The 26,914-nt window shown below is 45.8% G+C and overlaps 1 protein-coding gene across 8 annotated transcripts; it reads left to right on the forward strand.

The window, feature by feature from the left end:
• Positions 1-2,261: 2,261 nt before the first annotated feature.
• rbm33a (RNA binding motif protein 33a) lies at positions 2,262-26,452 on the forward strand. Of its 8 annotated transcripts, none has more exons than XM_040167756.2 (19): positions 2,262-2,638; positions 5,072-5,150; positions 5,387-5,435; positions 5,848-5,921; positions 6,068-6,383; positions 8,238-8,414; positions 9,128-9,296; positions 9,430-9,641; positions 10,731-11,064; positions 12,229-12,290; positions 14,804-14,933; positions 15,342-15,766; positions 16,283-16,543; positions 16,735-17,019; positions 17,386-18,120; positions 20,112-20,300; positions 21,171-21,356; positions 21,758-21,846; positions 22,035-26,452. In XM_040167756.2, the coding sequence occupies exons 1-19, from the start codon at positions 2,620-2,622 to the stop codon at positions 22,081-22,083; spliced, it is 3,840 nt and encodes a 1,279-aa protein (XP_040023690.2). In that variant the 5' UTR covers positions 2,262-2,619; the 3' UTR covers positions 22,084-26,452. The 8 variants fall into 8 exon arrangements, with proteins under 8 accessions (XP_040023690.2, XP_040023693.2, XP_040023692.2 ...); XM_040167759.2 differs by having other exon boundaries at positions 2,322-2,638; positions 16,313-16,543; XM_040167758.2 differs by having other exon boundaries at positions 2,322-2,638; positions 15,342-15,754.
• The last annotated feature ends 462 nt before the right edge of the window (positions 26,453-26,914 follow it).

Below are 26,914 nucleotides of genomic sequence, written 5' to 3' on the forward strand. Positions count from 1 at the left end.
CATTTTTACAAAAGGAAAAATATTTGCCAGCTCAACATCTTTTCTGTACAAACCCCACAGCGCTTTAAAATTCACACACTGTCCTTCCCTAGGAAAAAACCCTTTACGCTTCCTCAAATTAAAAATCTCATGGCTGATCCCCTCCATCGCCCTGGCTTTCAGATATTGACCTTGTGGTGCTACAAAATAGCTTCTTCCTCACTGCGGGACCCCATAATGAGCCAATACAATGAGGCTACAGTTCACTGCTCACCTCTCTTTGGTGTCTCTCGGGGTCTTTGTTGACGTTTGTCAGCCCGGGAGGAATTTGGGGGTTGGAATTCTGCTGTAGTCTGGCTCTAGACTCCAACAACAACAGATGCAGCCTTAAGCACAAAAGCAGAAAAAAACTTAGTCAGCGATTTACATTTTTTAAAAGAGAAAAAAGAAATAAGCCCAGACAAGGATAGACATCTAAGGAAGGACTTGAATTGTGAAAGAAACTGCCAAATTGACTCAGGTCAATCGGTTGTGGTATCCTCCCAAAATGTACAAAACAGGTTCCCCCTACCGACCTCTATGTCTCTTCAGAGCTCAATTAACTAACTAAATAATTAATAATTAAATAAAGGACTAATGTACTGTAAAGTAAAATCATTACTTGAAAACAGTGTTGCTACATTGGGAAACTGTGGAGAACTGCAGGGTGTCTTCTGTCACTAAATGACAACACTGCCTTCGGGACAAACAGCGTGAAGCACAAGGCCATAACGAGTTGTGCGACTTTCACACCTAACGGAAGATTTTACTATGGTTACCTTGGTGATCTTGTTAGAGTCTTAGTCGTGATCTGATTTAACTTCATTCAGAAAAGTTGAATGATTCATCCTCTTTTACAAGTCAGTATGATTTATCTTCTGTTATTGAGTCGAAAGTTAATTATTCTCAGATATCAGTCTGTGTGGTTTTTAATGTTTGTAAGTGAATAATGTTACGTGTGAAGTTCTTTCATTTATCAGTTTACAATCATCTGTGCCTTTATATTCTCTGAATGCCAAGAATGTGAAAGAGATTTGCTTTATTTCCCCCTTTATTTTACTCTAGCCTGATCATTGTCAGAATTTGACAACAGTTACAACACCTAGAGAAACAAACGTCCGAGATGCTCCAGCAATGAAAAACCTTTAAACGAGGATCACCAACTGATCGTGTCTTAAAGAACAAGACGGGATTGTACTTTGTTCATTCCAAGACCAGTGTTACTCATCTCCGAAGGTGTTTTCCTGGTGTCCTTAAGATAAAAGAGTTATTCCCCTGGAAAAGGCTGAAAATAATTAATGTGGTTGTATAAAGTTTAACAGCCACGTTAAGTACTCCAAATGGTTATAGTTTCAGTGTACAGTATAGGCAAACATATTAGAGGTGACATGGCCTCTGAAGCGACCTTTCACACCTGAGCAAACTTACTAACTTGGGGTTCCTCCTCCAGTTATGGGCCTTTAAATAGGACCATCCTGTAGTTCGTCCAAATTTCTATTGCGGTCTGCCTGTTGGCTGACATAAAATTAATGATATAACGGCAGCTAGTGTGCTACGCTACGCTGAACGTCTACATCCCAAAGCAGGTGTGTAGATTATGTAGATTTTGGAATCTGCAGTGATGAACATAGGGCTGTGGTGTTGTTTTCCTTGTGTTTATGCTGAAATGTTTCTTGCTGTTGTTGCAAAAGAACAATTCATCCTTGCTTGAGTGCAAAGATAAATTTGACTGTTTTGTATAAGAACTTTCTAGCGCCAAGGCCGTTTGTTGTGGTTGTTATTCCTAGCAGTCACCTATCAAATGTCTGTGACATTGGCGCTAACCCATGCACTACGAACATCTGTACAAAAACAGACTGTTTGCATTCTGTGTGATGATTGAACCTTCTCTGCACGGATATTAAATACTCAAAAGACAACTTCTACTTTTCAATATTCTTTGTTATAGTATGTTATATCATGTTGATTGGCCCCTCCACACAAATCTACACAAAATCTGCGCAGAAATGGCATTGCAGCAACAATTTACAGTATTTCTAATCTATGAGCCCTGACCAACTCAGTCCTGCATGATGATCACCCCGATCTAATACTACAGAGCTGACTGAAGAACTATCCAGAGAACGAAGTGTGTTATTTATTAATGCATTGTATGTCTTTGCCTTTAAATGCTTTTTCTGTATGTCTAGAAATAACCAACACTTTTTACCCTCCGCTGTGCAGGAAACCATCAACACCCTAATTCAACAACACACGCATTTTCCACAACAAACACTTGTAACGGAATGCATGCAGTGATTGAAGGAAGATCTACGAAAGATCTCCTTGCAGCGAGTTCGTTTACCGGGGCCTGACGAGCGGCTCGACTTTGGCCAGCAAACCGATCGGCGATCTGGTGTTTCCCACCCACAATGCATCACCGCGCCAAACACGGTGCGGCCATGTTTGTGCTGTTCTGATCGTGGACGGATGCCTCTGCCGCATAGAATCTGTTACCTTGGCTCGTCTCGCGTCTTGTAACCGTCCAAACGGAGGGATACTTCTGATTAAATGCGCCCTCGAGTGTTGTAGTCGAGCTCTAAGCGGGACGCGCCTTGCACCATGTCAGCCAACGCGCAGAGTGAGTACTTGTCAACAATGCTATATTAGCAATGCAGCTAGGCTAGTGACCATGGCTAACGAAAGCGAATGTCAACAGGGTTTAAACACCCGTGGGTTGGCGGTAGGTCCCATACTGTACCACCAACATGTATTAGGTCTATAGCGTTAGTTGAAGTAGCGTTAATTTGAACGTTCTTTTGGTAACGTGACGTTATATTGCCATACCTTAAAGCGAACGATACGTTTGTCATATGGGGAAGCTAACGCTAGCATCAATTTGTTGGCCAATACTTCACATTAGCTTGACGTAAAGCTTGTCAATATCTGAGTTTAACTTTACGTTTTTTCATCGAGTCATATTACTGGAGTTAAGAAGATTGAATTACACCCAAGTCACAGGGTAACGTTGTTTTTTATTTTGTGTCCGGTTTTGTCATAAAAACAGTTGCGTTTGCTAGTTTAGCAATTTAGCTAACAGCAGGCTAGTACTAAACGCTGGTGGAACACACGCTTCATACTTGAATGATTGATTGAGAGTAGTTTGGGCGTTCGCCTGGTCATGATACGGTTACTCTTGACGTGTCACATTGGATGAAAATCATTTTTTATCAGAGGGGTTATGTACCCATAACCTCAGACGTTTCGGGTTCAAATACAAGCTAACATTGGTCGCTGCAGCATTATTGGGGGGTGGGGGGGTGAGAGGATCCGTCTATGACGCAGTTTATCCTGCGGTTTGATTCACTTGTCGTTTTTGATTAGCATCCGGCTGCAGGAGCTATCAGAAGATATATAATATGTCGGTTTGCGCTACGACCTAACGTAAATTAGGTGACGTGGGGGGCTCGAAAACATGCACCAGGCCGCTGAACGCTGTTGCAGGTGGATGCATCGCCCAGCAGTTTTTGTAATGGGATCGCTCCGTCTGCTTGTTACGTCTGAGTGGGAATTGCGTAACCCAAGTGCGTTTGAATACGTTTAGTTAAGTTTGAACTGCTAATGTTATTTACCACCAGACTATGCTATTGTGGCCAAAATATATGAGTACTTAATAATACAATGCGCATCATTTTCCGACTGTAATATGCAACACAGCTGATATTTTAACATTTTTCCGGAACAAACCAAGCATATTTTTGTAGGAGGGATTTTTATAATTAAATTGGGCGTTTAACCGTGCTATTGGATAAACAGTGAAGATAAGTATTAGACATTTTAAAAAGTCAATATCTGATTCAACCAAAATACCTGGCTATTTCAGATGCACACGAGCCCGCAACCTCCAGTGGTGAGGAATGAAGCCAAATACATAAGTGTTAAAAGCCGCAGTTCTTCCAATGTCTCCATGAGGCTGACTCCAAAAGAGAGTTAATCTAATGTTAAGGTCTTCATTGCAGAAATGAACAGCCTGGAACAAAACATGTTCTTAAACACTTAAGTTTAGTTTAATTGAGGGTGTGGTGGCTTTGAGTGACAGATTTTGTGCCAGCATGACTCCATTATTACCCATGATCCACCTCTTTTCCCATTTTTGGAGTTGGGCTACGCTGTCACTTCCAAGATGGTGACAGCTAATGCCTCACTTTGACCCCCCCCTCTCCCACGGCTCTTCATAAAACCTCTGGGTAACGTCACAGAGAATATGTCCACATTTGAACCATCCTTACCTCAATGCACGCATCATCGTGGCCCCTCTCTTGGAAACGGGGAACTGGGTACTTCCCGTTTCACTCAGTAACATTATGGATTCAGTGTGTTTGTGTTGAGTCACGTTTGCAGCTGGGCAGCTTAAGCTCAACTGACAAGAGGTAAACGTTGCGTTACTGTGATGGTAGTGGGTCGGGTTATAACGGAGTAGTTTCACTAGCTGAGTAAAAGTACAAGAGCATAGTACACTGAACGAGTGCATCCCTAAGTGCAAATGTTATTGTTCCATTTATTTATCCAATCCTTTCAATAATTTGTTCACCCCAAGTTTATGGGACACATGGGGTGAACTTCTGGCGAACTCTGGAGTGTGGCAGGTGCTGTGATAGTATTCTTATTAGCAATTAGGTCGATGACTTTATAGTCTTACTTGTTCCGCAACATTACAAACACTTAAAAACCTATACAACTAAATTCTAACACCAGAAACATTTGTTTCATGTACGTACAATTAAAAAAAATCCCTTTCTATATGGATTTGGAATCATGCGATGGATAAGTCTACCATTCTCTACTGTATGTCATGCTGTTGGTATACATGGCATTTGTTTACTCGCTGCCCAAGTTGATTCAGCTTGGCAAAGTAGGCAAGTTAATTTGAATCAACAACTCTGCTGATAGTCTCTGTCCATTTCGTTTTGTGCTTTCGTTTTGTCCTCTGGTAGGACATACTAATATTAACCTGCAAGGACGGTAATATTATTAGAGTCCATTGCTCTGTAAACAAACCGCTTCTCTTTTGCAGATTTTGGCTTTGAAGAATATGACAAACCCGGTGCTGAGCGCTCACGCAGGAGGAGAGGGGAAGATGACGATCTAGAGAGGTGAATCATCTCATGTTCCAATTTCTCTACACAACCAGTGCTGTAATGTCAATTAAGGAATTCTTTTACATCACAAATGAATATACATTTTCAAAGACCTGTTTTTAAAAGAAAATTCAATTGTATTTTCAACTCAACAATTATAATTGCCCTGTTACAGAATACCATTATTTGTAAATATATTACGCTCTGCACTATCATCTACCTGTTCTTTAATGATGTTTCTCTTTCAACAGTGATTTGGAAGAGGATTTGTTGGAGGCAGATTGGCTTACAGTTAAAAAGGTAAGAAAATTGCAAACTCTCACTGTTTTGTGTACTTTCATTTAATGCTGGTTGCCAATAAAACACTTGGCTTCTCAGTAGGGTTTCTCTCTTACAAGCAGGAAACGGAAAATAACATCAAATACATTGGCTGTCGGTGCCGGTAGAACATTTCGAAACTAGTAGTGTGTAACAGTAACAGTTGACTTGGAGCAGGTGGCTCCTCCACAGGGGAAGGTGTTGATGTGAACCAGGAGGAAGTACGGTGGACAAAAAAGAACTGTGTTGACCTGCCCAGATTGCAATCACCACATGGGAATAGAGCATCCTCTGGGGTTGGAGGTGGTCCCCTGCCCCCACGCCTCACACATGAACAAACACACATGACTACCGTTGTAACGTACGCCGTAATGTTCCTTTATGTTTATCTCAGAATCCTTCAGAAGTGTCGGATGAGGAGCTGAATGATGACCTTCTACAAAGTGATGAGGAAGATGTAAATATGAGGTACGCTAATGACAAAAGTCTCATGTGTTGATGCTTTTTTTGTTATTGGTAATAAAGCTGACAAATACAAGAACCACAATGTGCACATTTCACCTTAATTCTTTATTGCTGTTTGCTGTAAAGTACCAATATTTGTTTGTTTGCAGTGGTCAGGATATTAGCCTCAATGCCACATACCACTTGGGCGCAGCCTTTGGCCAGCAGGACAACTTGCAGGAAGCAGAATACACAGATGACGCTGTGAACCTGGGTGCAGAGGGCTGTGAAGAGGGGGATGTAGAGGCGGAGGGGTACCAGCATGTGGGGGAAGAAGAGTACACACACGAATACAGCCATGGCGACAACACCGAGATGCCCGACGACCAAATGGATTACACCGGAGAGCCGGCTGAGGGGGACGAGGGCTACCAGGATGAAGTGTTAGACATCCAAATCAATGAGACCTTGGATGGTGAATTTCAAGTGAGTTCTCACATTTGCTTACTTAGGTGTATGTGCGCGCACAAACACACGCAGGCACACACACTCATTCACATACCATGCCCTCGTGTGTCTGTCCCACTCTTTTGTTCCCAAGAGATGATATCAGTTTTCTTGTCTCGGTAAAGGGGGGACAGTCAGGATTGAAAATCTATTCAGGAGAAGGAGATGTTGGCTGGCGTTTTTGGGCAGGAGAGGATTAGATTCATTATCCCTTCCTGCCAGTTAATTTCTCCATCTTGCTGACAAAGTTTGTGTTGACAGCTTGTTTGGCATGAGGTAATGCGCTGCTGTCGCCTCCAAATCCGCGTGCCATTGTGACCTTGGGCCTGGTATCTTTGAGGGAGTAAGAAGCTGCTTTGTGTTGGAGATGTGCTGCCAATCGGCGGAGGTTAATGTGGAGGGCTTTTATCTCCGCCTTTAGACTGGATCTGATAAAGTCTCATGCAGGTGAAAAGATTATTGACCTTCCCGAGGACACCCCATACGGTTTTCTAATGATTGATGCGATTTTCCCTTTCATTCGTTTCCCTTCCCTCTTAGCCAGAACTAAGAGGATCAAAGATAAGACCAGATCCATGTGCAAATGTCTCTTATGGTCCATTTACCGAGGTGTGATGGTGTTTGGCACCTGACAGAGATACAGCGGCCTACTTCCTTTTTTATAACAAAGATAAGATATTGACCTTCTTTCTGACGGTGTGCGGGACAAGTGGATGCTTTTTTTGGGGGGGGGGGGGATTTGGTGAAATATCTGCAGGTGTAAATTCGTGTTGTGCGTAATATCTGTTTACAAGGTCACTAAACGGCGCAGCCTTGACATTTTGCTCGCCGTGGTATTCAGTTCGAACTGTGTGGAACAGTTTAAAGGATTAAACGCTTGTGTTCCCTTGAGGCATCCCGTCCATTTGTCTGGTGCGCTGAGGGTGTTTTTTTTTTTTTCTTTCTTTTTTGCATTATTATGTGCTGCTGTTTGGCAGGTTAATGGAGCGCAACACCAAACACCAAGTGTGACCTACAGTCTGACCTCATTTACCTATTTGTTAAAGGGGTGTTCTGCAGATATCATCTTTGAATTACTAGCAACTCCCATACCAGTATGTCTGATAAGTATGATGTTAATTTGCAGGAATGACTGTGTATTCATGATTATATGAAATGATTTTATCATAAGGTGGACTAAAATGTACTCATGGAAGAGTAAAGAAATGATTTGCCATCTCCCAGAATGTTTGTCTGTTGGATGTTTTCTGCATCGATTCCTGACGTTATTGTGCGGCCGATAACAGCGATTTGCAAGGAGTCAGTCAATGATATTTTCACCATCATTGAACTGGGAAGGAGTGCTTTTATCCGTGCCTGCATTTCTGTATATCATGTCAAACATTTACATCTCATTGAATTTCAAATGCTGCCAGGAATAGTAATGAAGCCCTGCTCCCACTGTTATGGTAATTTGGGCTGGGAGGGGGTTTACATGGTGTCTCCCCAAAATCCTCTCCATAACATTTGGTCTGCCTTGATGCTATATAGGATTTTGTTGGGTTTCTTTGGGAAATGGTAAAATATGTATCTGCAGTCACAAGTATGTTATTGTTAAGCAGTTATTTTAGTAGTTAAAATTAAATTATACATTAATGTCATTGTTTCATTAAAAAGCTGTCAGTTGAACTACAACTCAATGAAGATGTCCATTATGCATGAATGGTCGACCTCTCTCTATATAATATATATATATATATAATATATATATATAATTACATATTACTGAGCCTTATTGAAGCGTTGTTGCTACTTTACCTAATCAATACGTATTATCTTTGTTGTCTTTTAAAGGATGATGAATATCAAACCTATGATGAGCGTCTGGGTGAACGTGGAGTCCAACGGGAGGGGATCCCAGAGGAGCGGGTGGAGGGAGGTGGAGCAGAGCAGCAGCAGCAGCATGAAGAGGAGGAGGAGGAAGAGGAGGAAGACGCAGCCGAAAGCTCTCGGGTCTTTGACACAGAGGAGGTATGCTGCCACCCTCCAGATAACCACTTCAACTTTTTTTATTGCTATTAATCTTTTTATTAAAGCCCAGCAAAATGCGGTGCAGAAATTTAACCGGTTAATTTCTTTTCATCATAGAATAAGAATATAATGGTCTTTTAGTGTTATTGTTCATTTCAGGCGGTGCAGTTTTGCGCATGCAGTGAATTTAATCTAGTTTCAAAGACTGATAATAATCTGTGCTGATTGTTCACAATTATATTAATGAAATCTTATTAAAAGAAATGCCATCAATGATTAAACTGCTGTCTCAATGTTGTCAATCGCTTAGTTTACACAAAGTCAGTGACCATTTCCTTCAAAGATATGGTTTTGTCTTACTCAGTCCCAAAATATAAGGATATTTAAATTTGATAGTAAGCAAAGAAAGACTGCGTTTTAAGAGCTTGAACCAGATAATCTTTAGTTGAAAAAGGTACTGCAACTATTTTTAAATCTCAAAATTGGGGCATATTTCAATTCTTTTGATCATCTAATTTCTAATTGGCTAATTGTTTTTCGCTTCAGAGCAGATTTTGTGATGCACTAAAACTAAATAACCGTACGTTATTTTATTAACACAACGGCATGTTGCTCTCTGTTGCGCACGGCGGGTTTCGTAAATTGTGTCGGCGTCCCTCCATCTTCCAAAATTGTGACTTTAGTTTTTGTTAACCTCTGAAAAAAATCCCCAGGTCGAAAATGAAGCCATGCTTGAAGATGAAACAAAGGAGGAATCGGATGAGGAGGACGAGGAAGATGAAGGGTCTGGTCGCATACGGTTTAAATCTGAGAGAAAGGACGGCGCTGTTGTGCGGTTGGCCGATGCAGGCAGCAACAGGAGGAGTATCCCTGAAACGTTAGGTACAAACGATCTCTACTGGGCGTCCTGTGTTCTCTGTGCAGTAACAACCAAAGTTATGCTAAATCTTTGCTTCACACAGACCTCTGTATTTATCGCAAGTACTTTTTTTGTCCCCGTTCCGCTGTCCATCAGAACTGTCAGAGAAGGCGAAGCAGGACTTGATGCAGTTTGAGGAACAAGAACGGCAGAAGAGACAAAACCGGTACGGAGGCCGAGGCATGCGGGGAGGCATGCGGGGAGGCCGAGGAAGAGGAGGCTTCCCACCTTTTGGAATGGTCGACTTTAGAGGAGGAAACCGAGGAAGAATGATTGACCACAGGCTGATGGGAAACATGGGCATGCAGGTAAGGCATTGTGCACTCACCTGCCTAAACCCTCTTAAAGGGACAGTCGTCCCGCCAAAGTCCAGACGGCCTGCTCTCCAGTATCTATGTTGATATATAGATCATTCATTAAGACGCTATTATACAAAATTACATTTGTTCTTGCCCAGGATTTGGTTTCTCAAGACGTTTATTCCCTTGATTTACATGTTTCATAAGTTCATATGAGACCATCCGAAGGTCTAGGAAAAAAAGTCATGAGACAAACATGAAACTTAAATAAAAACGACCTCAGTAATCCAGCTGAAGGTTATCGTGATGTTTAAGATACCTAATTTACATCTTTAATGTATTTTCTTTTTTTATCACTGAATTAAATTATGAATTCTACCAAGGCTACATTTTACACTGCAAAAAACGTAAAACTATAGTTCATAAATGATAAATGACCAATATAATACTGTGATAAAGGGTCGCTTCTCAAGGCTGCGGTACTTCACTCCAGCTTTATATTTGCTTATATTTTATTTAATGACAATCGGTTGTATAATTTAAAACAAAACCCTGGGAATGAATATTTAATGACAGATGGACAACATGCCAACTCCACACACATTCTGCTGACTGCTGTTAACAAGGTTGTGCTTTTTACACATTGACTTGACTAATTTGGTCCCTGACATGTTTTTTGGCATGTTTGTCTAGTAGCTCAACGATGGCTAATTGTCAAGAACCCTTGTGAAACTTCACTTGACGATACAGTTATTTCTCATTAATAAGTTGATGAGTCCTTAGTTGATATATTTTGAAGCTGGCAAACCGCTGACTTTTAGTTGTTTATCTCAGTGGATGTCCCTTTCTTACAGTGATCCCACTAAGGTTACTTTCACTCGAAGAAATTCTTAAGAACACATACTTTATCATTTGCAGAGGAGCTCAGGATTAAATTACTGCAGTATACCGTCTTCAATATTTCCTGTGAACTAACCTGTTGGCGTGTCACTGCGTGTCTGCGAGCACTGAGGTCGGAGTCTTCCCAGGAATAGATGTGTTTTGATGGGTTGTTTTGGGTTTCCCCTCCTCTTCCTTTCCCCACATCTTCCCAATTAGCAGCCGTCCCGAATGCCTCTTCCTCATCAGCAGCAACTGCACTCCCAGCAGCACCACCCTTCACGACCGAGAGGACCTCCTCCCTTCCAGGACCACGGGCGGCCGCTGGCCCAGCAGCCCCTTCAGCCCCTCATCCCCCCGCACCTGGCACACCGCTCCCCTCCGCTACGGCCCCAGATGGAGCCTCCGCCGCGAATGATGGGCTCCCCACCACCCAACTTCCCCCCCCAGCAGCAGCACCACCACCACCACCAGCAGCAGCAGCCTCCTCCACAGTCCAAAAATATCCACATTAACCCCCATTTCAGAGGGCCCACGTCATCCTCTGTACAAGGTAGGTTCAGAAATGACCCTACTTTTTTGTTCGATTAAAACCCTTTTTGTTTATCGCAGGTGTTTGACGATGAAGTTAAACCGCCACTCCGGCTTGTTAGTTGTATCATGGTTGTGCTCACAAACACAGCCAGGCGCTGCGTGAAATGAATAGAGCCAAACCTACTCCCAAGTATAATGGTAGACCTAACGTACACCTACGCCATGAGAACAAATAAATACACAGCAGATATGCTAAGCATTCTACAGAAAAAAACATTTAAGATTCATAATCTAAATCCTCAGAGTGAAAGTCTTAATGTTCATCTCATCCAAGCGTTGGCAGCCCCGGTTCGTCTGCGCTGCGTGACGCTCCGTTGAGATGCGCTGCGGCTGGCAGTTCTCCTTCCAATGTCCTGAAAGGTGTCTGGATTAGAATGTCATTTAGTTGTTCGGTTGAATGACAAGTGAATAGCTCTCTCTCAGCCAGTAATGGGTTTATCCTCCATTTCTCCATCACCATTTCATTCCCTGAGATGGGTTTATCTGGCCTGTCTGTCCAGGCCAAGATTGAAATTTTGTTAGTAAAGCATGTTAGCGTCTGTGTGTGCGTGCGTGTTCACATGTGTGTGTGTGTGTCATCGCGTGCAAGTGAAAACGGGGTTTAGGTTTTAGCTCCTGTGAAGAAAGACATCAGCTATTGCCTGTGGTTATGATTAATTGTCTGTGTTTGTATATTTGTTACTTTATTCATCTTCGTGCAGTTACATGATTCATATTGCAGCATATCTGCAATATGAAAATCCACTTAAATGAATTTAGTGTGCAACTGACAATTATTTGAATTATCAATTAACTTGCTAATTATGTTCTCAATTAATCACGGTAGATGTACGGTCAATTATCATTTTCACTCAGTTTTTCTTCCTTTTTAAAATTTGGCCAGTGACCCGCATGTATTAGATGTTTCCTTGAGCTCCCTGGTCTGTGCTGAAGTGAAGATGTGAGGATCAATTGTGATATAAATTGTAACATGTATGTCAGTGTAACAGCCTTAAGCATGAAGATGTCTCTCCTCCCATTTCTTCTATCACCAACCCTCTTTGCCTACTGCCCTTCATTTTCCATTTTTTTTTTCTTCCCCTCCTCCATCCACCCCCCCCAACCTCTCTCTCTCTCATTGCAGTGCCCTTGATGCCTCCTGCTCAGAGCCAGCCCAGACCTGCTGTGGGTCCTCAGAGGTTCCCTGTGAGTAGCAGCTGCTCCTCTCCCTCCCCTTTGCCTCCCTTTCCCCGCCTCTCCACGCGGCTAGCGTCCCCTTTTCTGTGGGGGCAATATCATTACGCCAATTAGACCGGCTGCCCCGGCCAAGTGCTGTTGAAGCGAATTGGTAAACACAGATACGAGTCTGACCGCGCAACTGGAAGTGCGTGATAGCGGCTCCAGGCGGTCGACTTCTCGAGGTCGAGGCTGCTGTGGCGGGACTTAAGTTAGCTACCCTTCATAGACGGGCCGGGGATCAGACTAGCGAGCCAGGCACATAATGGAATTGTGAAACCAGGACATACCGCCAGTTAAAATTCACTTTGCGTGGGTTTGTGTCCCAGCGGCACGGAGACCTTTTTCGAACGGTATTTGAGTTAATGAAACATGCTGGTGGCTTGACGGGGCTTACGTGGGCCTCTCGCCTCGCTGCAACATTTATTCCGAAGGCTGAATTTCACGTCAGAGAAAAAGGGGTCTTAAGTCAGGGATTTCCTGTAAGAAAAGGTCCTTTATTTCACTCGCAAAGAACCCATCCAAGGGATGACGGAAATGCCTTTAAAGTAATTACTGTATTGAGGGAAGTGGCTCGATAGCAAGTCAGCCAAAGTGCCCTAAGTTACTGCGTCCTTGTAGTTAATGATGCCCAGGCATCAGGTGGTGCTGGTACTGACTGACATCCTCCCGGAAATTGCATTTTATATGGATTTATGCAAATTAGTCATTGGAAACTAGCTGCGTCCAATTGCATTCATTTTGGATTCACAACCCTGTTGCCAAAAAAAACATCCAGGCTTTCGCCGTCCTTGTCCAAAACCACTGTTTTTATTTACCTTTTTTTCCCCAACCTTCAACATAATTATCAGGGTGCTTCTTGTTCCCTGAAGTCTGTGACTGTCCTAGATATCGATAGCGCAGTCGTCGAGGTGGGGGGGGGGCAGTTTTCGCCTCTGATCAGACCGTAGAATGTGAGGTGGGAGACAACGGGGCCGATGGAAAGCATAGCGTTGGATTCCCCAGCTGTCAATCACGTTCAGGCCGCTGTTGCCAAGGACACAATTTGAAATGCAGGTGACATACCAGCCGGCAACATTCCATTTACCAGTGGGCACCTGATTACTCATGATTATCATACATTATCATCCCATCAAATTTAATTGTTAAAAGACAGGGCAAATGGGGGGGTCATAGCCTCTAGTATTACTGCATAAAATTCTTGCGGGTGTAGACGGGTTTTGAAATATTAATCCCAGCGCCAATTAAAGGTATTAGAATATTTAATCTGTTTAGATAATGACATTCATCTTAACCACCAAATGAAGATGCCACCGAGCTAATTTCTAGTAGTTAAAACGTATTTCCATCCATATTGAGATCCTTTGTTTCCTTTAACGCGGGTTGACAAAGAATTCTTTCTGGATGGTAAATGTGAGCAGTCACAGCCCCTTAAGTCTCTGAAGAATATGCTTCAAAGCCTACAGTTTCTAGTCACACAAGCTCTAAGAGACAAAACATCTCCTTAAACTCAAATGTGCATTCTTCAATACATTCACGGACCTTTGACCCCTTCTCCATTATATATGTCCTGGTTATTCCCTCGCTGTGAGCGCGATCCCGCCATCCGCTGCGCATCGAGCAGCCAGCGGCCTGTTTATCCAGGATTAAAAGCGAGAGGATGAGCGGTGTTTTTTGAGAGGTATTAAATGGACACCAGAGTCCTCATTGTGCAAACCTGCCTGCCTGACCTTTCACAACCGTATGATTGCCCCGCCCCCCCTCATTGTGAAGCCCCTGTCTTTATAAGCCCCTTTGATTAAGTTTCTGTTAAGCAAGTTTTTTGGAACTCTGGCCTTCTAGCTTTCTAACACCTCTCCTAAACACCGCCACGCGGCAGTGGAATAAAGATGGATTAAGCCCTGATAGCATCTTAAGTAATTTACAATAGGCTTGGAGGAGTCAAGCAGCCCATTTGTGGAAGTGCCACGTGTTGAATAGCAGGTTAATTTTTCAACAGAGATGGATGTTTAAAAGAATAAAGGAGACTGTTATGAGGGGGATTCGAATTCCAAGGAGGGATTAAAGGGTTGTTATCTAGTTTTCTTCGGGAGGCAGATGGGGAGTAACGTGCATGCAACGAGCAGAAAGCTTGTCCAACGCGCAAATCGGTTAAGACAAAGGTAAAGGTACTTATCCCTTCCTGAGATGTTCGCTTCTTGTTAGAGTCTGGCTTTTGAAAGGTTTATGAAGTCCGAAGTAGCATTAAGGTGGGTTTGCACTCAAATTCCGGCTGAAGGGTTTCTTTAATATTGACATACATATTGATGTTTACAATTCAAGATTCTGCATCTTGTTAACGACCGTAGCCCTTCAGTTAGGAGCGATCCCCGTTCGGTGCAATACTCCCCAACAAATTCCCCTTTTTCATTAGTTTAATATGATTGAGATTATTGAGTTCCCAGCCTGGCCTAAAATTCATTTTTTTTTTTGCCTCTTCGCAGGGACCGGGAGACTTCCAGCAGCACATGGCCCCAAATTTTGGTCAGCCCCAGCGGCCCCCTCATCACATGGAGCCCTTCAGGAGCCAGCCACCTCAAGGACCCCAAGAGAGAGAGCCGCTCTTTATGGGAGGTGAGTCCCACTCCCGCCTCGGACGAGGGTTCCAAAGCTCTCCTGGCATATTTAATCCGATTCGACATCACCTCTGGCGGTATACCTACAGGGTACGCTGCTTGCTTTCTGGCGCTTCCCAATGAGCGGCACTCATGTTAAATGCATGTGTGTATATATACATCTGAATGAGCTTTTGAAGCCCAGTTAAACACCTATATTTCAGATTGTATTCATTAACAGTGCAGCAGTGAAACAACCGTTTGTTGTTTACACTTTCACCTTGATAGAGTTGTCTGTTTTCATTTGCCTCGCCATAAGACCGCGCGTCTGGAGAGGGAGTTGCCGACGCATTGAGATCGGCTCGCGGTGCAAACAAAACTGACATCTCTGTTGTGTTGTTGCCCGGTCTTCTTTCTGTGGGAGCAGAACGCCCAGAGTCAACACGCTTTCCGGGGCAGCACATGTTTGATCACCAGAGCCCCGGCCCGCCGATGAATAGCAGCCACAACCTCCACCACCACCACCACCCCCACCCCCACCACCCCCCGCAGCAGCAGCAGCAGCCGCCGCCGCAGCAGCAGCAGCTTCCTGGCCAGGGCCACATGGGTTTCGCCCAACCAGGACCGGGCTTCAACCAGCCCGGGCAGGGTCAGCTGGGACTCTTTTCGAGAGAACCCCCAAGACCCAACCTCCCTCCCCACCAAGGTCATCAGGGCATGGTGGGCTTGAATCAACAAGGTGGTCCCCCCAACCAGCCCAGGCCCTTCATGGGCCCCCGTCAGCCGTTTGGCCAGCAGGGGAACCTCTTCCCCCCTCCACAAGTCCAGTTTGGGATGCAGGTACGACTAAGAGTAAGTGATTTTTAAGCCAATAGCTGTCTGTCTTGTTGTGTTCGTCTGCTGTTATTTATATGTTAATGCTATCTGCATATTATGAGGTTTTCTTTGTAGCATCCTCTCTTACCTGGAGTAATTCCTGTAAAAAGATTTCACATGCTTTGTCTGCCACGAATGTATGAATTTTTGTCAGCGTTGCTCAAGATTATTAAAATTGATGTGGCAAGAGCAATGACTAGACAAGGGTAGTGTACACATGAATAAACTAGATATCGTATTCATTGTTACTGAAGCGTTAAGGAGAAATACTCTTGTCTGTTTGGAACCGTGGCCCTTCGTCAAGAGACATAGACAAGAGCGCCCTCTAGTGATTGAAGCACTATTGTTGCAAGACTGGGTAGATACTTGAGGATACTAGTTGGAGGTTAATCACTATATATGCAGGAATAGCCTGAAGCCGGAGGTATAACTATTCCTCTTTTAAAAGAAAAAGAAAAAAACTGGCTTACTGGTTTGTTTTTTATATTTCAGGGCTTAATGCACGGCCCTCCTGTCTCCCAGCTTCCGCATCACGACTCCTTGGCATCCCATCAGCCCATGCACCAGCAGCAGCAACATCACAGGCAGGAGTTGACCCATCATCAGCAGCAACATCTTAATGTCAACGAGTCTCGCCCCATGATGCACCATGGCCAGAATCCTTTCCATCAGCAGGCGCATGGCAGCCCGAGGCAGATGACTCCCCGCCTTCAGAACCCCCAACAACGCAACATGTCCAACAGGCTGAGGATGGTGAGCAATTAACATATCATCTATATTCAAACTGTTTATAGACAGGGGAATGGGGTCATTCTAATAGCTGTATACAGTCAGTGCATTTCATGGCAAAGGAAAAGTGGGTAAAACTAAATGCATTTTTTAAGACCAGATTGATTGTAAAGCCACAAGATGCTGATATTTCCTGATATTTCCCTTTTCTTCAGAACACGCCCATTTCCAAGCAAATGCAGCAGCGCAACAGCAACCTCCGGGAACTCCCCGTAGCACCCGGCAACGCAACCATGAACAGTGCCCGCCCCGCCGCCAACATTAGACCTGTTGCCAAGGCAACACAGGGGATGCGTCCCGGGCAGAACACTCAGCCGGTGCCTGACGGCGGCAGAGGAAGAGGCCAAGCTAACGCCAAGATGGAATCGCAGCTCGGAGGCGCGGGCAGGACGGTAGTTTGCAAGGAGATCCCGAGCTCGCTGTCCAGCCAAGCACCGCAGGTCAGCTAAGTAACAGAGCGGTGGAACCATGTGGTAGTGGCACAATAGATGATTGATTTCAGATTGGCGTGTATCAAGGTTGTAATTAATATCCTTTTGAAATGTTACAATAATGCTGATAATTAGTTTCTTTCCCAGTGTACTAGAAATTATACCAGTGTTGTGAGAAGGACCCCCATTAATTATAAGCCTAATAATAAGGTTGTTAACGTTAGCAGTTTCATTTCTTTTTTTACCCTGGTTTTCTCTTTGATTTGAGTGTCAGCCCAAGTGGCATGGTTCACATAAGGCCCACTGGCCCACGCCTCCCCTTCAAGGAAGTAGAGGCCGGTTGTCATATTGTCAGTTTGTGTTTTTGTGTCACAGGACCCGAAGGAGGACGAGGAGACGCGGCAGTACCGTCTCAAGATCGAGGAGCAGAAGCGTCTGAGAGAAGAGATCCTTAAGCGGAAGGAGATGCGACGGCAGATGCAGGCCGGCGTCAGAAAGAAGGAACTGCTGGACAGGCGCAACACTCCCAGCCAGGGCCCGTCTCCTTCACACATTCAACCCTCGCAACCGCAGCAGCATCAAGTACCACTACAACAACCGCAGCAGCATCAACTACAACTACAACAGCAGCAGCATCAACTACAACAGCATCAACAGTTGCCTCTGAGGACACAGCAATCATTGACTCAATCATTAAAGAATCCCAATCAAGCCACCGCCATCCCTCCCAATGGCGGCCCTCAGATCTCCGCACCACGTCCCAATGTCAAGGCCCGCCTGCAGATGGTGAAAGGCGGCGGCCAGCAGCAACCACCCCCCGGGCCCGGTCCAGACCAGCAGTGGAAGCCGCCTCCACAAAATCAGCAGCAGCAGCTGCAGCAGCGAAGGAACAGTGCCGTGCAGAACGTAATCAGGCCTGCCGCTCAGATCCAGTCCAATCAGGTCCCTCAGAAGATCATACCCGTGACTCCCTCCGCGGGACCTGGCCAGGCTCCGGCTCGGACTCCTGGACCGAAACCCGGGGCTAAGAGAACTGTGATGCAGCGGGCCAAGAGTTTCGAAGGCCAGCAGGTGCCACAAAAAGTCAGAGTGGTCAAACTCTCCGGAGCGGTGAGCAATGCCAGTTCCATTTTTCTCCAACGCCTTCGTTTGTGGTTCGCCGCGACATTTATTTGATCCTCCTGTGCCCATTTCAGCACACAGAGGAAACGACCGTTTCAAAATGAAATGCCACTGATTGCCCTCCCACTGTCTGTTTTGTAATCCAAACGATATCTAACCTATTGGTGTGACAGGGTGATGCCTCTGTCATTTTGGTAAAATTGATCCGTTAAGAGTTTCCTCTTAAGCTTTGTGAACTGGTATTTAAGACACAACGCCTTTACGCACATTTTACCTTCAGAACACAGAACGGCTGACGGCATTAAAGAGAGGTGTATGACATTTAATCTGAAGAGTTGGGGACACCTCATCGCTGCTCTTAAAGGTTGATATCCTCTTTTTAAGGGCAGAGGAGTATTTCAAAGATGGAGCGTTTGGAGACGGTAAAACGGGAATGACAGTAGCACCAACAAGTCCACAATCACCGCTGCTGGCTATTATGTAGCACTTTATAAGTTACTGCCGTGGCCTTAATTACACATTAATCTTTATTGAAAAACCACAATGGCGCGCGTGTTAAACACTCATACTTGTCACTGATGAGACACGCCGGCGTGATGGTCTTCGAAATAATCCGCTTTCCGACTCCCGGAGGATCAAGCCGCAGAGCCAAGATCGCGCGCTGGCTGCAGATGAAGATAACTGTGTGTCACTGCGTTAATGGAAACCTGCACGGAGCTATCTGATGTGCCGCATCTTGGAGGGCGGGGAAGGGGGGGGGAGAGATGAGTGGGATGAGTGGCGGAGGAGGAGAGAGGGAAGCGGCTAAGGCACGTAGCCGCAGTGAAAAGGAGATCGTCTTGATGCTTCCTCTTCCACATTGTTCTGCTGTCATCAACGGGCGCTTGACAATGTTATCTCCTGCCTTCTGTTTTCTTCTTTCCTGCTCTTCTCGGTCATCCCTCGGTTCCCTTTAATTTTTATTTATTTAACCATCAACCCATCTCTCAGGTGCGAGGGAACAAAAGAAAACCAATCCAGGTCCCTTGTAATTAATCTCTTTTGGTTGAGCGGAGAGGCAACATAATACCTGTGTAAGAAAGTTGCCACTTTTGAGGATTTGGATTTGTATGGCTTAGGCACACAGATAAGAGGCAAATTATATTTTCATCAGGGATAATAGAAAGCAGCGCAATACACAAAGGCCGGGGAGCAGCGGGGTGCGAGTGGGACGGGGTACACATCGAGCTGCTGTCGGTCCAGCGTAATGCAGCTTAGCATTTGATGGGCGCAATCAGGAGCCGTGATTTCTATAGGAGGGATTAATCCATTTACTCTCGACTGGGGACAGGGCAGAGATATCGTCTCCTTTCTTCACCCGTATTGATCTGTCACGTCTCTCCGCAGAGTCTGCAAAGAGACGACCTTCAGTTTCCCCGCCCACACACACACACACGCATGTCAACAGAGTTGAGCTGTGACTTTATTTGATAATGAGACCATCACCTTGTTGGGTTGATCTTTATTTCCCACGGCGTGCCAACGCTGGCACTTTCTACCTACATTATTATAGCTATGGACTCGCTCTTCTCCGCTACGCTATCCAGTGTTTTTGCGGTGTGAATAGTTGATAAAAAAATAAAAAATAATAATAGTGTACGTTGGCTCCGATGCTTTCTCTGTCTGTTGTAACCACTCTATAGTCACACTCATAGCACATATCTGTCACCAGTGTTTGTGCCGATCAACACCGCATAAGGACTCTGTGGCTCTGACATTCAGAGCTCAGGAGCTGGGTTTCCATTGAAATGCAGCAGATATTGCTCCAGTTAGAGCAGTTATATCGGTTGCAATAATTGGACGTCGACCACCTTGATTACCGATAACCTGTATTGAATTCACCTATTGATTGATCCTTAATGTGAATACGATTGTGACGCTTCAGATGGATAGAATCCTGCGTGAGCCGCTAAATAGTGTTTTCCGTCATTCTCACGCAGGGTGGAAACGGTACAGTGGCAGCTGGAGAGCCCCCGCAGCCACAAGGCACCAGGTCGGCGACCCCGCTCGGCCAGCCCGCGCAGAGGAAGGTCACGATGGCGGCGGGGCAGCAGCAGCAGCAGCAACAAGGACCAGCCGGTACCCCGCAGGCAGGCCGAGGGATTGGGGGTAACCCGCAGCAAAACAGGGTATGACACCGGCAACCATTTCCCCCGAAAACATGTACACGTGCACGCAGTGTATTAATAGAGCAGCCTGTCGGATAACGCCGGCACTGAAAATAAAAGAAGCCGAAACGTGTCATGTGACGTTGCCTCAGGCCGGCGTGCGATGCACCCCGGTATTCAGTCGACAGAGCAATCGAGCAGTAGGGGTAATAAGACAGGACAGTGTGCCAGGTGCAGGCGTATTGACGAGCTGAGAGCAGTGTAACACGGGGGGGGGGGCGTGGGGGGGCTACACGAGGTCCCCTGGCCTCTCCGCACGCCTGTCACCACCAGGCGGCTGTCACAGTTACCGTACACACTGACAGGCCAAGGCAGGCACCATATCGCTGGCATGGCTCCCCCTCCCTCTGCGGCTCCCCCACCCCCAACACACACACACACACACATTTCCCCTCTACCTCCTCTTATCTCTTTTTGAAGGCCGCCGTGCCCCTCCTCCCCCTTCTCCTCCTCTTCCTCTTGCAGCTGAAGAAACATACCTCTCACTCTGGAGCTGGAATGAAGACGTGCCGCGCCACATGCATCGCGCTCTGACGTTGACGCTCTATGTAGAAATATGATAAGTCAATCATGCGAAGGCTCGGCGCGTCTTGAGAGGCGCGCAAAGGAAAGCGCATGGCGGTTTTTAAATGTGCCTTTTGTGCTGCGAGACGTAGCTCCTCTTCACACGCTTCCGTGTGAGATTAAAACATCAACGTTGCCCGTGAAGGCAGGCAGAGGTTCAGTGTGTGTTTTCCACCCGCCGTCTTTTCTCTCGAACCCGTACCTAGTAGTTTTTTTTTCTTTGAACTACACCTGGGAGATCTTATCCTCAGCTACCCGTGTGCGCAGGTTGTGGTGCCGGGCCGGGGCCGAGGGAGGGGGGCTGTTCCGATTGGTCGAGGCCGCCCGATGGCCACCAGACAGCGCCAAAGAGGAGCGGCGAGCGAGCGCTGCACTGTGTCCATCGAGGGCCTCTCGTCATCCACAACTGACCTCCAACTGCAGAACCTTCTCCGGTCCATCGGCCCCATAGAGGTGGGCGACATTGTTGCACTTTCTTCCGACTTGATGTGCCTGTAAAGCATCATTTACTAGTTATTCCCTCACCAGAGGGGCAGTAATGACGTCTTGCTAGCGTGATCCCATAGCGCCCTCTGGCGGAGGGATTCGTCTCACTGCGCCGCCCCCACTCCCTCGTGCGGATGAGGGGAGCATCTCGTTGTACTCGCAACAGACCAGAGACATTTTGACTCGTCTGTGTAAATGAGTGATGTCTGAATCCCATTTAGCAGCTTTTGATTTCAGCATCCTGATTGTTCGCTGTCACACAGCCAGCGTCGTTGATCCTAGTAGAACCTGTGTGCTCTTCCCACTAACACAAGTCTGCATGCTGTGAATGAGGCTTGTTTGGGACTAACCCGTTCTGTCCATTGCAGATGTTCAAAATGATGCCGCAGCAGAGGAAAGCAGTCGCCACGTTTTCCAGTCCCCAGCATGCAGAAAGTTTTCAAATGAGCTTCCATAGGTAATCAATATACTTCCCTCTTTTATATCACTGATATCCATAAAATAATTCAATCATCACCTTCTGTCATTGCTAAGCTTTACATCCCACATAATTTCGCAGAAATTAGCTGCTATGCAACTCAAGTTTTAAGTCCGTTCCCCCTCGAGTCAGTGGCTCAAACACCTTTTATCACGATTGCTACACAGGCACATGATTGATTTGTCCCACATTGATGTGGCGCTGATTGACGGATGAGGAGCGCGTTAGAGCCGAGGAGCCCTGTCACAACGGAGTCGCCTTCTCCCAACGCGGGAGCCTCGGGCCCAGGCAACGGAGTGCTCCTTCGGCCCCCCTCTGCCGGGGGGGTGGGGAGGTCACTCACACGGTCGACGTGTCTCCTCAGAAGCGTCACTCAGCTCGACCTGGAACAGTGAACATTAAGGGCGCGGCCGTGAGCGTCCCCTTGTCTGACTTTGGGTACCAATTGTCGGCACCGGAGAGACACTGGACACTCAATCCTACTTTTTAGTGTGTGTGTGTGTTTGTGAAGAATGCTGTGTGCCTCTTCCACGGAAAACACCAAGTAGAAGCTATCGTGGGATAATGGTTGCTCCCCTCCTCGGTCGTATTCGTCATTAATAACAAAAGCAAACGCTGGGACTCGCTACTGCTGACGTGACCACAGCCCAGTGGTTTCTAAATCATTCAGTCTGTGTGGAGCGAGGCGGCCCGTCACGGTGGAGGCTTGTCTTCCCCTGCTGTAGATGGCGCTATTTCATCACTAGTGCTGCTTCCTCGTTAGACATGGAGCCCCCCCCCCCCCCCCCCCCCCCCCCCCCTGCTGTCAGGTAGAGATCTTTGGGTGAATGGCACCATCTAGTGGAGAACATGCGTACAGGCGCAGAGGATGTTTGTCACATAAGTGGTGACGGGGACCAAATTGGAGTTGGACGATAAATGTTTTATTTTAATCTTATGAATGTGACTCTTGTGCGTCGTTCTTGGCGCTCTTCGGTTTCCGGGCCGCTTCTCGTGCCGGTTCTGCTCATTTGTCGGAGTTCTGAAGGTTTAGGTCTTTTAACTGTTACCTGGAGCCAATGTGGAATAAACGCCTGTGTATTTTAGTTCTATCGATTATGGATTAGTTCGATTTAGGATTGAAATCTTTGCCGTTGGTGCTGCGAGGGATCGAGTCTGTGTGGACAATTTTGTTTGAGTTTTTTTTAGAATTCCGAATTAAATGTTTTTTCTTTTCAGTTGTCAGAGAGAATTGCTGACGGTTCCCCTAAGGATACATTTCTCCAAGCGCTTCCTCCGTTCCGTTCTAATTGATCCAAATCCGCGTGACTATCCGTTGGAGATTGGCGGCGGCGCCGCTGAGGGGCGGCCGCCCTTTGAGCACCGAGCCGACAAACGCAGACGTCTGCCGGTCGAGCAGAGGAGTAATGCACCGTGTTACTTTCCCCCACAGAAAGAAACCTCTCCGAACATGAACATTTTCTAAATGTTTTGTTCTATTCTCCGCCTCTGTTTGATCCCGTGAGACGTCCTCATCAGACTGAAGTGCGGCTCGTTTCCTTTTCCCACGATTTATTTATTCCTTCTTCATCGCAAATCTTTAATTGTTTTTTTTTGTGTGTGTCTAAAACCGGTTTAAAGCCTGTTAAACAAACTAGTTCCTTTTAATCACTAAGTAGTTGTGACCTGCGTTTACTGGGAGTTTGAGAGCAGAGGTGCAGGACCGTGACGTCAGGACAGCGAGGGGGCAACCATTATCTATCCAGAGCTCGTGTACATAAGCAGAACTTTCTCTCAGCATTCATCCTGTTGGGCTTTTTTTTTGTTTTGTTTTAAAGTTGCTCTTTACTTGCGTTGTATCACATTTTTACATGTAAGGATATACTGATGTGTCCAGACATTAATCATTTTACCAAGTGTTTTTTTTGTTTTTGAATTTGGATCCAAATTGAAGGATGACTGGACAACATTTCTGTTTATAAGACATTTGACAAAAAGTGTAAGGGAAAATAAAAACATGGCCAATATACCGTGAACATGCAGGTATGTGAAGCCGGTTCAACCTTAGCCCAAAGATGTGTGGTTGTGTGTGTGACGTCCATCTTTCTGCTGCCTTTTTATTCATTTCTACATTACGTATTAAGTATTTAACTTGATACTGTGAAAACTCCTGCAAGGAGCACAACCCCTTCATATAGATTTAAGGGGAAGGTCACTGAATTTTGGCCGTATGACTATTTTCTTCAAAGCCAGAAACGTGAGAATTTCTGTCGTGCCGTTTTAACTGTGGTGTCATACGGATGTCCGGCTCCGACAGCCCCGACCTGCCAGAGGAAAAGCGAAAGCAGCCACACGTTGCACAAGTGCTTCAACGGATTTGACTAATGCAAAGATACATTTGTAACACCGACGTTCATACTTCTAATCTCTGTTAGTAGTTGAACTCCCGGCTGTGCATCTGAATGACATCACAGATTAACTTCTCTGGTTTTAAGTCTTCGGTAAGAGTTGTTCATGTTCACCAGTACCTGACCTGGGTGGGAGGGGGGGGGGGGCACTGACCACGACTGCATGTGTGAATCCAATTCATACGTTTCATGGTGTTCTCCTTGAATTAGCCGCCACTTGAAAGTGGCGAAGGTTTTCAAAGGAAGCAGCACGTTGGTGATGGTCACCAGGTTCTCCGAATGCTTGAAGCGTCGCAATTGTTGGGTCAATTGTGCTGCCTGTTTTTAAAGTGTCTAAACTCCTAAAATTCCTTCTTTCTTAGTGTAAAACATGAGGTTTTCTTTTTTTGTACGTGGTGCATTTGTTCTGAACTGTCTTCTGTATGTTTTTATTCCTTTTTGTTTTGAGTTGAAATGATGTAGAGCTCTTTGTTCCCTCGCTGTGTATTTGATGTCTTTTGAGTGTTGTACTGAATCCTGTGGATTTGAAAGCGTACCGGCAGTGCCGGTGTTGATTTATCTTACTACAAGACACCTGTTCTTGTAACGACAGAGCAGATTCATATTGAATCTTTTGTACCTTAATTTTAAGAATTTTCGTACGTACATGTACCTTGAATTTTTAGACATGATCTATTTCTCATCGTAATTTCCTGGTAGGAAAATGCTGCTTTTATTACGTCCTGCATTACAGCAGGCTAATTAACCGTTAATCCAATCACATCCCATCATGTGGTTGCAGTAGAGTATTTAATATTTGATTAATAGAGACACTTGACACATCTGTGGGTCTTTCTTACGGCTGCTGGAGCTCTGTTTCAAACACGCAACACGAGCCTTTTGGGTTTTTCACATAACTTATACTTTCTCTTACAGGTCCGTTTGGAAATGCAGAGTTGCGCTAAAATAATCACTTTTATTCTTTTCTCAGATCAAATCCCCGGCAACAACGTAGTGTCACATGTCCTCATCGGTGCCGTTGCTCGGTGAGAGGACCATGCCGAAGGTGTCGCACGTTTTAACTCAATTTGGTTGTGATTTTATTACCGAGCCCGTTTATGAACTGGAACTACGACTCTTCCCAACTCAAATGTCGCTGTTGGTCTGTTGTTTAATCCGTGCATGATGAGACTGTCGCTATGGCAAAGCCCCGACTTCTGGAATTTGAGTTGGGTGATTTGCAGTTTCTGGCTCCAGGCTTCTGTGTTGGTTTTGAATCCAAAGCGTTCCCAGCCGGCGGCATGGTCCGAGCATTTCACGTGTGGCCTGTTGTTTTTTTGGGGGGGGGGGGGTTTCAGTCCCGCAACACGTCACCGGAGGCGTGACCTCCCGCTCTCGTATTAACGCCTTCATTTTTCCCCAGAGCTGAGAGGCGCCGCCCAACGACGCCGCCGTGTCACCGTAACTCGCTCACCTAACGCTTCAGGTTCCTCCACAGGCGGGCGAGGCGTTTCGGCCTCGGACCGAAGGTTCTTTTGCTAAATTCTTTTTGTTTAACTCGAGCTTTAATACATGTTGCCACATTTCCTTTTCCATTGCCGCTTTTCTCCCTCCACCGCCATCGCGCTCCTACCGGCCGCTGCTCTTTTCCTTGATGCGGCCGCGTTGTTGAGTGAACTTGGGACTCCTGTGTGGAGCCGGGTGGCCCTGCCTGGATTACCTGTGTGCGTGCGTGCGTGCGTGTGTGTGTGTGTGTGTGCGCGCGTGTGTTGGCCCCGGTGGAGGGAGCGTTCACACAGCACACGCGTGACTCTCTGAAGCCGCTTTACGGCTTTCACGCCACCAAAAGCTCCTCCCGACTTCTTCACATGGCTTGTTTGGTTGGATTTTTAAAAAAAAAAAGGAAGAAAAAAAAAAAAAGACACTGCAGTGGTTTCATCATATCAACAAAAAATAATCACTGACAATCCAACGTTCACCGGACTTGTTGACAATCCACCCGGTCATGTGTGTTCACAATCTGCTGTATAACATGAAGGAATGTTTTGTGTTGGAAAACTCTGAAGTCTTCTCACTCATGTTCTGAAACTGTGAAGCATGTGATGTAAAAAAAAAAAAAAAGATCTGACGTTTGAGAAAGGGAATCATTCTCTGAGAGACGGAATGTGTTGAAGTTGATACGAGAAAACTGAAGAAAAATAAATATTTGGATACATGCAGCAATGGTATTGTCTTTATTGTGAGATGGAGGCGTATGTTAAATTATCTAAATTCTTTTTTCACAACCAAAAACCCGTCGTTTTTTTGGGTTGGACCAGTAAAATGTACCCCCCCCCCCCCCCCCTCCAACCCCAGGCTGAACCACCTACGCCCTGAGGAGGGTCGATGTTGCCTGGGAAGGAACGCCGCGCTGCCATTTGCAGAACTCTCTTAGAAACGGCCCAGTTTTGTTTTTCCCAGCATGCCGGGTCCGCTCATGTTTGCGAATGTCAACGTTTGTAAAAGCCGCTGTTGAGCCCGAGCAGACTGAGGGCCCCCGGAGGGATTAGAGGAGGCTCTGTTTACCTGCCTTGAGGAATGCTGCCCTGCGCGGACGCTTTTGTATCTGCCAGGGACCCAAGGTCACAGCGCCGGCAGAGATGGGCCCGCTTTGTCCCTCCTCGAAGATTCCACCTCACAGT

The sequence above is a fragment of the Gasterosteus aculeatus genome, chromosome 21, assembly GCF_964276395.1.
Source record: "Gasterosteus aculeatus chromosome 21, fGasAcu3.hap1.1, whole genome shotgun sequence".
In the NCBI taxonomy this organism is placed as follows: Eukaryota; Metazoa; Chordata; class Actinopteri; order Perciformes; family Gasterosteidae; genus Gasterosteus; species Gasterosteus aculeatus.